At 33.3% G+C, this 14,132-nt stretch overlaps 1 protein-coding gene across 1 annotated transcript in view; it reads right to left on the bottom strand.

Moving 5' to 3' along the window:
- Positions 1-14,132, bottom strand: part of Nrk (Nik related kinase) — a 95,000-nt gene that overhangs the window by 38,635 nt on the left and 42,233 nt on the right. The window contains exons 5-11 of the mRNA XM_051179327.1: positions 11,056-11,181; positions 8,943-9,053; positions 7,456-7,546; positions 5,106-5,236; positions 2,908-2,962; positions 1,527-1,605; positions 795-970 (exon numbers count right to left, since the gene is read on the bottom strand). Coding sequence (XP_051035284.1) covers positions 795-970; positions 1,527-1,605; positions 2,908-2,962; positions 5,106-5,236; positions 7,456-7,546; positions 8,943-9,053; positions 11,056-11,181 — 769 coding nt within the window. The remainder of the gene's footprint in view (positions 1-794; positions 971-1,526; positions 1,606-2,907; positions 2,963-5,105; positions 5,237-7,455; positions 7,547-8,942; positions 9,054-11,055; positions 11,182-14,132) is intronic.

Here is a 14,132-nt window from a genome sequence, read left to right as displayed (position 1 = left end):
AGGGAGGGACAAGAAATTAAATGCAGAAAGTTCTAGGACATAAAGAAATTTAAGCTTCCTGAGTATTTTCTCCTACATTGAGTAAAATCATCTTGTCACTTTTGGCATCAGTAAGTGAAAGCTCACCTTTGTGTACATAAATTAGCTTCTTTAATTATGTGTTTGTGACTAATTCATAGAATTAACTTCACATGATATATACAAATTATTTCAAAACTAAGTCATAAAATGTGCAATTATGAACACATTTATTTCCAAAGACTTGGTTAAATTTCTTTAGTTAGAAGTTTACTTAAAATAATATATCCACAATACATAATTCTATTTAATCTGAGGTTTAAGTCTTGCAAATGTGAATACTTTATAGGTATAGTAGGAAAAAATACATAACCTCATAGATAAATGATCACAAATGAGGTAATCATATGAATTAGTGGCATACAGCACTGAAAACACTACATGTCAAAAAGCTTTTGGCTTTTAACTTTCAGTGTGTGTGTGTGTGTGTGTGTGTGTGTGTGTGTGTGTGTGCGTGCACGAGTGAATGTGAGTGTGAATGTGTGTGATTACACAGGTCAGATGTGTCAGATCTACTTGAGGTGGAGCTAAAGATGGTTATGAGCCATCTGACAAGGGTACTGGGAACTGAAATCAGGATCTCTTCCCTGCTGAACCTCTCCAGCCCCAAGCAACTAAATTCTTAAATTCTTAAACAAATATGAAACTAAAAGCAACAAATAAATAAATAGAAGAGCCTAACTTATCTGAATTCTACAAAACTTTGTTGTCTCTACCTTTCTTCTGTCTCTTTTTAATGATTCCAGTAAGATGGCTTGTCAATGACTCCACAACATGCCGTTCATTTTTAATAGTCTGAACAAATGGGTGATGAAGCATATTTCCAGATGTAGGACGAAATAGGAAATTTTTTATCATGCACTTTTCCATGAAATTGAGGAACTTATGGGACCTGAAACAAATGAAGCACACAGATGAAAGACATTGTCACCTGCTGCACCGTTCCTCTGGAGCTGGAATGTTTTACTTTCTATAAACAATTATAGGCACATAGGCTTAACTATAATTCTAAATGAAGGTATTGATAACCAAGACAAACTAAGCTTCTAAAATAGCACATGAAAAGAGATACAGTCCAAAAGCTTATATCTATGTAGAGTCAAGTTCAGAAAAAATGCCAACAATGAAATAACACTTACACCTCTTACTAATCATAAACAAGTGTTTAACTGAATTAAACAGCTTCATAGAACAGAATTCTCATGGTTTCCTGGTCTGCAGAAATACAGAGGGAGTTCTTAAGGTCTATGGATGTTTAATTTAACTGGCCAACCAATAGAACTCTATATCTGAATTACCATCTGCATGTCAGAAATTTAGACATCCAAGTCAAGTTACTGGAATACAGGAAACGGTGTCCAACAGAAATGTTAAAACAAGAATGACCAAATGGATGAAAACTTTGTTATAAAATACTTAATCAATACATTTAAGAAATTCATGTTTACCATCCACTGGATTTGACTGTGGGAGCAGATTCCCGTAGAATAACGAAAAGGGCTTCCAGGGGCTGAAGGTTACAAAGAGCTGTTAAGGGAAACAGATGTATTTAGAAAAAAGTCAAAATGTGACTGCTGAGCCTACTGCTCATTCCATAGTCTCAGTGTTTCATTCACATATCCTGTTAAAAAGGCACTAAAAGATGAACAGATCCCAATAAATGTAGATCTACTAAAAGTAAATTTTGTTTTAATAAAAATATTACATTAAATCAGTGTCGCCATTACTAGGTCTAACAAATCAATTAAAAATGGGCTACTAAAAATATTTTACACAATATCTATAATGCAAAAATCAGGAAATATATGGTCCAGATGAAAGTAAACTGGCCTGGCACACAGGAGGAATTTTGTTCATATTCTGCTTTGCATCAAGCAGAAGATTTACATGATAAGAAAAAAAGGTGGAGGCTAAGAAGCACATCTCTTCAGCTTGTGGCTTATGGTGTTATGGTGTTTGAATGCTGCTATAAATCTTCCAGCCTCAGTATAAATGTTCCATATTACTTAAGTCCCCACCTACACCCTAATAACTAAAAGAGTCTGTGAAAGTCCAAAACTTCTGTTTTTTTATTGTTAATACACCCTCTTCCTGCTAAGACTTTCCTCTTCTTCTTCTCTGTTTCTCTGGGAGAGCCTGAGGTACAAAAGTTCAAAGGATGATAACTTTCTTACCTAAATATTGGAAGGCACCATCTGATAATTGTAGTTTTGGAAAACTATCCCCTCTGAGATGACAATTGCTGCAGTTAAATTGATGACTATGCAGAGTAAATACTCCAGGTAAAAACGGATAGTGGTGAAAGAAAAATTTTTGATAGGGAGGCTATCTAGATTACTTAGCATTAAACAATTTTCACTAATTATCTGGGAAGACAGCCTATCTCCTTGTGAGTTCAGAATCTCCTGGCCCTTACTCATCTTTCCAAAGAAGTTCACCATTTGCCATTTCTTTGCAAAATTCTTCTACCCTCCTATGTGTTCGCTCTTCAGTTCCCTTTTCATTCTGTTACTTAAAATAAGATTAGTGCCAACTACCACATCCTGAATTTGAAGAGATGGACAGAGAAATAGATATCAAAGGATAAGGTATAAAAAACAGAAAATAGTAAGATATTTATCACATACTTACATATGGTGATTCGTAACAAAAGCATTTGGTCATCACTGAAAACATGACCATTTATGATTTGGTACATAATTTGTCACATGTGTAATCAAATCAAAGTTAATTGTTCCAAGTTTCACATTATTTCTTTAGATGATAGATTGTACAGTATACTTGCACAATCTTTGAAATAGATCAACAATAATAAACATTTTTACTTACGAGGAGCCCCTTCAGCCATTTCGATAGCAGTGATTCCCACAGACCACACATCACTCTAAAAATGATAGCAAGAAAACCACTATTAACATGGAAAAATAGTATTAAGAATCTCAAAACCATTTGTGCTTCGATGGCCTATCTACGAGAGAGCCAATTCATGGGTTTTCTAGAATAAAGCTTCTTTAGAAACCGAAGCTACAGAAAGGCTTTATTTAAGTTTGTAACTAGCCAGTACCTCACTGTACCACAGGCTCATAAGGAATGATATTGGGTAAAAGTAGAGTTCATGCTGGGAGCATTTCTATTATTGCTACACTTTAAACATAAAAAGTAACATTTTTATTCAGAAATCTTAATCCATAGTATGCAATTTTGAGAAAGTAATTTAATTCTATGTATCTCAATTTCATTTAATGTAGGATGCTTTTTAATAGCACATATATATGAGTGTATGTGCATATATACACATGTCTTTATGATTTATCAGTTAAAAATTAATATATGAATTAGGCTACATATAAACTATATTTGCTGATATATTTTACATAAATTATTGGATATGTATTTCAATAGGTCCTGGAATATAATTGATTGAACCATGAATCATTATGAAGCTCTTATAAATTATCTTCATCATTATCAGATATACATGGTTTTTCAAAATATGAAAAAGGGGCTGAGATGGTTCAGTGCATAAGGACATTTATGCAAGCCTGCTGATGACTTCCATCCTCGGGATTAACATGGTGTAAGTCCGAATTGACTTCTACATGTTTTTCTTTGAACTCCTTTACACACACACAGCATGGAGGTGCATGAGCACGGATACCATACTTTGAAGACTGAAATTAATACCCATTATAAGTCACTGCGTCTTGCAATAAATGAGTGAAATAACTTTTTTCAATAGTCCTCATAGCTCCCAATGTAATGCAGAAAATGCAATAGGCTCTTGGTAAATAATTCCTTTACAGAATAAGCAAAGAACATCAGACAAAATGACAAAGAGATGAAATATACACTGATTAACTTCAAGTGTTGAGTTCTAAGTTCTACAGATAGTGAATTGTTTGGAAGATGTAGGATGTGGCAAAAGAGTGAGGTTGCTCTAGTTTTTAGCAAATGGGGAGTTTTGTTCCTTTCTATGTCGACTTTTTGGAATAGATATTTGTGTGTGTGTGTGTGTGTGTGTGTGTGTGTGTGTGTGTGTGTGTGTATATATATATATATATATATATATATATATATATATATATATGTGCATTTCAAATTAAAATTTCACTAGAAACATTAATATATACCACAACTTGTTAATTTGCCTATTCCACTGATTTTCTGTGGTTCTGGAGATGAGGCAAATGCCAAAGATTTTCACCAGTACTTCAAGGAATTATTTTTATTTTTGATTCTATAAGGATTAATTATTTGCCTTATATTTATTTTTTATGTGTGGAACTGGTCATTAAACTTAGGGCCCTGTGAATGTTCTACATACTAGCCACTATCATCAACACTATCTGTCACTCTTAATTTTGACACAGAGCCAACCTTAAACTCATTTTGTAGCTCAAGCAGGCTTAATACTCTTGCCTTAGCTGTCCAAGTATTTGGGATTACAGTCTTGATTCCCCAGTCCTGGCTTCATTTCACTGAATTTAGAAATTCCTCTCTTCTTGGAAATTAAATATCCAAATCTAAAATATTTTTATAAAGAAGCTGCCAGCAACTTTAGCTAGATATTCCCTCCTGAATCTGAAAAAGTGCCAATGTTCTACTTTGTCTTCATTATTAGAAAATGTCATTCTTATGCATACTATGAAACCACATATTGTAATAGAATCTACTATTTCTGATGAGACGGTGCTTAAAAGGAAGATCTCCTTTTATCATTAAAATAGACATAGTTGGTGCTAGAGAGATGGTGAAGTATTTAAGAGCACATGCTTAATCACGAAGACCTGGAGTCAGATACCAGCACTCATGGTCACCTGGTTGACAAATAATTATAACTTCAATTACAGGAAATTACTGCTGTTTCCTGTCCTCCATGGACACATGCACACACAAATGTGTGCATATACTCACACCGACACATACATACACAGAAATAAAATAAATCTTTAAATAATGAAATAAGACAAATACATTCAACTTCCTTTTTTCAAATTTGAATCCTCAGTCTGCACTATCATACTCACTCTGTAATCATAGGAGCGTCTTGGGTCCTCATCACAATGAATCACTTCAGGGGCCATCCAGTATGGTGTACCAATGAAGCTATTTCTCCTTCCTTTTGTTTTGCTCACTTGGGCACTCACACCAAAATCCACTACATATGTCAAAATAATTAATCAGGAACACAAATCTCAGTAAGTTATTGCTTTAACTTGGAAAGGCATTACAAAAGCCACAATGGATAACAAATTTTCTTTCTGGCCCAGAAAACTTTACCATGAAGTTTTCTCCAGAAATACTGGGAAATGAGCTTTAGCTTCTATTTATGTTGGAATGAGACCCAACAGTGCTGTTATAAATTTAATGTAGGTTTGGATAAATGTTTATCATGAATATTAAAAATAAAGCTCCACTGATTGCTAAAATGTGGCATATGGCATATGTTGAGCTTCGATCTGCCACCAAACTGGAGGATGAATAACACTATGCGCCACATCTTAGTAATGTAAATCCTGTTAACAGTTAGTTAGGAAGTCTCATGCATGACATCAGACACTCCAATCCTAATGATAAGGAAAAACGAGCTTCTTGAGAGAAGTTCACTAAGTATGCAAGCCTTCTGAATTAGGTAAAAATATTATCTGGACTATCTATATCTCAGTTTTGTGCTATAAAGTTTAGTTTCTCATTCATCTGTGGGGTATATTGTAAGAAAATATTTAGTATGGTATCCTGAGAAACAGAAAAGGGCTGAAGTAGACTGGGGTTATTAATTCCAAAAACAATAAGACAGGGATGAAATATGAAGTAGATTTTCAAATTTATAATGGTTTCTGGGAATCTGGAAGATGGTGAACAAAATAACTGAAAAGCAGCTTGAATAATTTAATGGAATCAAAGAAAAATGAAACAAAATTAATAGTTTAAGGGAATCTTTCAGAGAGTATCTAACAAAGGGGAATATTCCAAATTTTTGGTAGATCTTTAGTATCATTATCTACAATTTAAAAATATTTTTTTACATAATAGCTCAACATTCCCACTCCTTCTAATAGCCAACTTTAAAAGCCAATAAATACCTAGGAAAGCCATAAACTGATATATCCCATATATTCAGGGAAAGCAAGTAAAATCTAGAAGTAATAATGGCAAATACAAGTTTTAAAGGGCAAAGAAAATAATAAAATGTGGAGTTGAAAGCTCAACTATGAAGCTGACTATGGTGGTATACACTTTTATTCCTTGAACTTGGGAGACAGGCAGGAGGATGTTTGAGTTCAAAGCTAACCTCCTTGGCAGAGTGAGTTCCAGGACACTGGAGCTACACAGAGAGACTCTGTCTCAAAACAACAGTAATAACAACAAGAAGTAGAACAAAATCAAAACAAAACTCAACAATGGAATAATTGTTATTTTCCTTAGTGATACAAGGAACAGATTATAGAGATTATTATTATTTTACATTATCGTTCCTGCTGTCACTTCCTGTGGCAATCGTTATGTTTGTGTATATTGTTTAAAGTGTATTGCTATCTGAAAAATCAAAGTCAAAATGTGTAAGGATTATGTGTCAAATAAGCCTGATTAAAAGGTTTTGCTTCATGAATAAATGACATCTACTTTAGTGAATGTGCAATGAAATAGATATTTAAAGACACTTTGTACTTGCAACTTGTTTCATGTTAATATTTGACATTACCAGCAACTTGACACAAACTTGTGAATATAGGGTATATAGCCTGACAATGATATCAATATTGTGTAGTTGAATGTGACATCTATATGCATCTTATGTATTTCAGTCAGTGCAGTTTATGTTACTATTATTGTAGTTTATACATAGAAGACATGAAATATTTTCAAAAAATTACTGTTTTTTCGAGAATTACTATTACTATCTCATTTGTTCCACAAATATTCAATAAAAATGTTCTAATGACAAAGAATCTACTCTTGTTTTGCTTATTTAAAAATAAAGAGGGAAATTCAGAATTTGGTATACATATTACTGCAACATCTCTTCTGATCAATACAATTTGAGGAATTGGCTCTATTATGGGCATGAATATTCTTAAATGTTTAATAGCTACCATGATTCAATCACTGAAATAAGTGTGACAGTTATGTCTAGCATAGTGTAAAGCTATAAATGACCAAAAAGAACAATTCCTATTGTATTTAAAGATTAGCTGCAGAGTCAAAGAAATTATTAGACATGTCCTTTTCACTTTCATGCCAACTCCCTGCCAAACAAAGTTACAAGAAAATACAAATAATATATGATATATTATGATATGGCATGATATGATGAAGGGCATTCATTCTTCTTCACTTTCTACCTCATCTGACTGACCTATGTGAGAATGAACTTACCTAATTTTACTTCAGCGTTGTGAGTCAGCAGCACATTTTGTCCTTTGATGTCCCGGTGAATTACTTGGTGTGAATGAAGGTGAACTAAGCCCTGTACATACACACACATTTTAAAGTCAAGTAAGTATAAAGATACACATTTTTTTCAGTTTTCTAGTAGTGCTTTTAAGTTTTTTTTTTCTTTTTTTTTTGAAAAAAAAAAAAAGCTTTTGTTAAGAAAAATGGTTCACATTTGGCTTTTCAAACAAAATTCTTTCTTTAGGCTGGAATGACTACAACCAGTTCCCAGAAATACTACTTTTTGGCTATAAGGAAAGGAAAATAAATCAGGGTAATCATGAAAGAAAAAGAACACCAAAAATTAATATTTATATAGATTAGGAAACTTTATCCCCTTTTACAGTCTATATTTCTAAGTAGCCATGACAGTAAAGCCATGGACATCTAAACTATTAACTTTTTGGTTCTATTTCTTATTCAAATATTTGTTTAGTCAAAAGTATTTTCTGGTGAGGTCTGTAGACTTAGAATTTGAGGGAATATGGAAATTCATTTCAAAGTATGTACAATTTGTATTGGCTTACCATGTTGGCTCCTGACCATTCACCATTGAAAGAACCCCATGACCTGACTAAATCATGATGTGGTATGCAATATTACACTTCAGTGAGATCATGCCAGACACTAGTTGGGCATTAATAATACATTTATTGAGCTTTTATTCTGTGCCAGACATTGTGCTAAATGTTTAGAAGGAGTCATTAATAAGTTATCCCAGAATCCTTTTGGACAATATGCTATCATCTTATATCATGGATAAGGAAAATGAGACCTGGGGAATTCAAGGAATTGATTAAAGTTAACACAACTAATATGTTGATGAGCTAGAATCCAAATCTGGTATATGACTTGCACTCTTAAAACATTTGCATTGTTTTCACAAATAAATCAAACAAAATGAGATGGATTGTATACCCAAAGTGTTGAGGATACCCTTTATTTTATTAATATTCTGTTTTGGTCACCCTAATGACTTAAAGATTGAACACCAATTGAAGCTGGCTAACAAGAAACTCATTGCTTTAATCCAATTTAATGTGAGAAGTACAGAAAAATGTGGGACCATTTCCAAAGTGGATATATGCCTTTTAAAAAGGGTGCAGATGGTTTGGGGTCATAATGTAAGAAACTGACTTTTTCTGACTAGACCTCACCTTAAACTATAATGATAGTGCTATTATTAAAAAACTAATTAAGCCATAACATCAGTCCCATGATCTGATGAACACAGCATGAATCTCAGAGAGAGCCACTCAAGGCTTAGAGGTTTTGGGGATTTCTTATCCACAGGTTATATCTAAAATTTTTAGTCAGGAATACAATATAAATATTTATATGTAACTTTGCTCTGTGTGTGTGTGTGTGTGTGTGTGTGTGTGTGTGTGTAGTGTGTTAGAGCTAGGGGCAAGGATAATTTGACCACTCACCTCAAGAATCTCCCGACAGATATAAGCAATCCAGTCTTCTTTTAAACTCTGATTTTTTGTCATCCTCACTACATCAGTGACTGAGCCTGCTGCACATAACTCCATCACCATCTGCAAAGGAACCGTAAAAAAAAAAATACGAAATATTTTAAAAATTACAACAGTGGATTGAAATTTTTTTAAGTTTTAATTTTTTTTATTATTTATTTATTTTTCTTATTTTACATGTCAATTCTAGTTCCCTCTCCATGCTCCCCACCAGCCCTCCATCCCATCCCCCATCCACTCCCCAGGGAAGGGGAGGCCTTCCATAAGATATCATCAAAATCTTTGAAGTCATTTGGGGTAGGGCCTAGGGCCTCCCTCCTGTCTCTAGGTTAAGGGAGTATCCCTCCATGGGGAATGTGCTCCCAAAGTCCTTTTGTGTACCAGGGATAAATCCTGGTTACACTGCCAGAGGTCCCATAAACTGGCCAGGCCTTCTACCTGGCACCCACGATCAGGGGGTCTGGATCAAGATTTGTGAGGATAACTAAACCTGGAAGCACATTCACATGTTTTATTAGCAGGTGGAATTTTAACTAATCTATGACACATAGGTTTCATAGGTTGTGGTGTGAGGCACTTAGAAGGAAGATCCTTTAAGTTTATATTTTAAGAAAAGAACCAATGGAACTGGGTGGTCGTGGCACATGCCTTTAGTCCTAGCACTTGGGAGTTCGAAGCTAGCCTGGTCTACAAGCAACAGAGAAATTGATTCAAGCCCCTCCAAAAAAATTAAATAAATAAGAAAGAAAGAAAAAAAGAAACAATGCCCTTGACCTTGATAAGAAGTTGGTGAGGAGGAGAAGCCTGTTGATTGGTGTGGAAAACAAAGAAAGAATATTTGACATATGGAGAATGTTAAAAGACTCTACAGGTCACTGTTAACATTATTTGTTTCCATTTCTTAATGGGCTAGAATGACTGAATGAACAGAGTACTAATATATCTGATAATGAGAGTCAATGTTTCTAATATGTTGTGTGAAAGCTAAGTTTGTAATATTTTATGAAAATTATGGCATACATGCAAACATTAAATACAGTAACCATAGAAGTGTGGAACAATATTTAATAAATTTTCAACTATGGATGTCAGAGAACAGAAAATCCAGTTACTTGCACTTGCAAGAAAAACAGGGTAATTTGAATATCTCTAAATTTGATGGTCCTAAGCATGCTGTTATTATACTAGAAGCACCACTGTCATCTATGGACTTACTAGAAAGTGCAAACCTAAAACACATGCCAGACCTACTCAATTAAAAATTCTATAAAGGTCGGTGAACATTCTGTGCTATAGAACGTTCTCCAGAAGACCCCAATTCATGATAAATTTGAATTTTATTGTAATGTGTTGTAAGAATTTCTCTAACATCAATTACCTTAATCCTCAAAATCTATTATGTAGATTGTAATAGGACTTTTTATTGACACTAAAAGATCCTGAAATCTTTCTGTTGCTATTTTTTTTAAAGCCATTATCCCAATTTAAGTCCAAATACTCTGTCTTCAAAGGTATCATTGAATATAAAACTCAGTTTCTAAAATAGTGAAGCATGGTAAAAAGTCTAATAACTGGACTAATTAGACTAAGTTCAAGTTAGTTACTGAAATTTGTATGCTTTTCATCTGGAATTTAGTAGTACAGCCATGATGACAAATCAACCAACAACGTGGCTATATTTATGCATAAGTGCACAATATGTCAAAATACCTATCTGTATGTGTTAAGTACTAATTCAAATTTATCCTCATCTGTTTATTATTTTTCTCTCATAATGGCACCTGGGTACCAGCAAGAAGAACAGCAGAGCTATAGTTTACAATTTGAATTTCAAATTAACAGTTCCTCTATCCTCCTCCAGCCTGCTGAAAAGTTCCTAGCCAGGCGTTTAACTTATCATTTCCATTTCTTATCATGATGTCTCATGGAGCCAGAATATATATTGCCATACTATTTTGAACAGTTGAGAGTTTACATTTTCTAGTAGGAAAGCAAACATCACATCTCGGCTTCTTCCCTGTCTGACTTTTCCTATGGAAAAAGATCAGGGTAAAGAAAAACATACCCAAAGCTGGTGCCTATGGCCAGGAGGACTCAGCTTGAAAAACGCACCATAGAAGGACACAATGTTTTTGTGGAAAGAGTACTTCCTCAGCAGATTGAGTTCAGTCCTGAGATCCTCCTCTTCATCCTAAGCAGTAAAAGCAGACAACAAAGCTTTAAGCTATGTAAATCAGTAGCATTTCTATAATTATACATAACATATGCATAAAGGAAAATTTTATATTAATGGTATATTCTATGGTAATTCAGAATAAGATCAAGAATAAGCAATGATTGGAAATCTCTGATAAAATTACAGTTTAGGAGAAAAAAGAAAGATCTCTTAATTCAGAAGTTCTTAAAATGTGACCCTGGAACAGCGGCACTTCCCACACCTTGAGAACGTATTCAGTAAAAGGTGTACTTTTGTTTTGTAATTTTACTGAAATACAGTTCACACATTATAGAATTCAGTCACTTAAAATGTAACACCCATTTTTATTAACTTAGATATATATTAATGTCACCACAGTAAATCACAGAACATTTCCCCTCTAAAATGATACAGTATAAACTTTCATTGGTAGCCTACCCCAAATTCTCCCACACTCATCTTAGTTCTGAGAAACCGCTGATTTACATTGTATCCAAAGTACATAAATTAAATTTTATAATAGGTAGTCTCTTCAGACTAGACATTTCTGAGGTTTATACATGAAATGTCTATTCATAAAATATGAGTTTTTCAATTATTTTGGTTTACAATCAATCAAATGATGGGCACATTGGTTACTTCTACCTTCTGGGTACTGTGAATAATGTTTCTATGAGCATTCAAATGAAAATTTTAATGTACATGTTTCATTCTCATGATTCTAGTATGTTTAATAATATGGTGAAATGCTAAACTCATATTCAAAAACAAGTGCATCACTTTGCCTTACCAACATAGCATATAAAGGAAGTTCTGATTGTTCTACACTCACCAATAGTGGTCATTATCTGTTTACTGAGAGTGAAATGACAGCATTATGTGGTTTTTGACTTATAATACCCTGGTAAAAAGTGGTTTCAGATTATCTTATCAATTTCTTATTAGTTAGTGTGTGTGTGTGTGTGTGTGTGTGTGTGTATGACAAAATACTGAAATAAAATGTTCTTTGTACGTTTAAATGTTTGGTTGTCTTTTCATTGTATAACTAAGGTGTTTTTTTAAAAAGAATTCTAGATACAAATTCTTTATTAGAACACGAATTTATAAGTATCTTCATCCATTCTGTGAGTTGCCTTAAACTTTCATATTTTCTATGAAGCATGCATTTTTACTTTTGATAAAGTTCAACTGATTATTATTTTATTGTTAGTACTTTTGTTTTATATCTAAAGATTCATCATCAAATAAAAATCACAAGCATTTACCTTTATGTTATTTTATAAGCATTTTATTGTTTGTAAACCATTTTATGGATCTCATGTTTAGGCCCTGGATATATTTTCAGTCAGATTTTTTATTGTAAATGTATAGAACTAGTAGCAAAATGTTTTAATTAGCCTTTTATACATTTGAACGTCATGGGTTAATTTGATGTTGATTTTGTAAAGTAAGTACATCATGTCTGTAAAACAAATAATGATCTAGTCTCACTGATTATTTTCAGAGTCTCATTAAAGGGTTGTAGTATATATTCCGTCAGAGTTGTGCATGCTAAAAATGTACCTAGAGCCTGAAGTGATAAATACACAATACATATATATAGATAAATACACAACACATATATGTAACATATGATACACAAACACACAATAGCTACAGATATGCATATGTGGAACATACTTTAAACAGCTGCATGTGTCCCTAAAAATTTTTATTAATAACATCTATTCATAGCTATTAAAACTTTTATATCCTGTGGTGGCAGCATGAAATGATATATAATGGAGATATGGTTTTTGTGATTAGGGAATGTTGAAGTACTCTTTAAGAATTAGCAATTTATTGATAACTGAATTCGTCTGGTTAGGTGAGATAACTGATTGGGGTGAAAAGCCAGAAAAGAGCAAGTATTCAGAATACTTGTAATTCTTCTATTTTTTACCATTGGTTTTCCACAGTAGGAAGCCCACTTACTCTTACTAATGTTCCATTTACTTAAAAAAAAAATACAGTAGAAGACAGGAACATTCTCCTGTCTTTATAGAAAATCTATGCATGTGCAACTAACACACTTTTTAGCCAAAATAATCAAGCTGATTTAGAGATGCTAACTGATTAGCTAGCAACGATGTTCCTTTACTAAAACATAATCACAAAATTCAAAATACATGACTTAAAAAAATAAAACTTCCAAGAGTGGGTTTCCCACATAAATGTAAACTCTCCCAAAACAAACAAATGAAGATCAGATATGTTTGGAAAGCATTAGTGTGTTTGCCACTCTCAATTAACGGGAAGTTGAGCTTGTAAGAAACACACAAGTACATAATATCCATCAGTGCAAGTGGGTAATTTAAAACTCTCACACATCTCCCAGTAATATGATGCTCCAGTATTTCCTGGCGGTGGGCCAGAAGATCCTAGACTGGCCTGAATAACCTGCTTTTTGTCAGAAGGCAGCTTAAGGATGCCAGAATTCCCTTTGTAAATTCACCAATGCTACAATCAAAATCCTCTTTATTTGGAAAAATACCAAAAAGGTCTTGGAGACTTTAACATTTTTATTAATAATAGACTTTTGTGGAAAACAGAATTGTTCAAATGATTCTAATTTTCATTCCCATTGTTTAGTGTGTTTTTGATCTACCAAAGCTACTTACAGCTGCTTACTTTGAATATGTTTCTACTGTTATGATATTTTATAAACAAAAGAAGAAGCCTGTTGTGTAACAGATAAATCATGAAGGTATTTGGCAATGGGTTTTTCACATACATAGAAAGATTCTAAATGTGTTTGTGTTAATAGAAAGGGTTATTTTTAATGTATATGAAACTATATTTACTAAGGCACAAAGGCTAAAAATATCTAAACGTTATTTATTTGGCTGCAGGAAAAAAAACTAGAAAAATTAATCAATTATTTATATTGATATGAACAATAATTT

The sequence above is a fragment of the Phodopus roborovskii genome, unplaced genomic scaffold, assembly GCF_943737965.1.
Source record: "Phodopus roborovskii unplaced genomic scaffold, PHOROB, whole genome shotgun sequence".
NCBI lineage: Eukaryota > Metazoa > Chordata > Mammalia > Rodentia > Cricetidae > Phodopus > Phodopus roborovskii.
The sequence above is the reverse complement of the archived record's forward strand: the minus strand, read 5'-3'. Positions and strand labels throughout refer to the sequence as shown.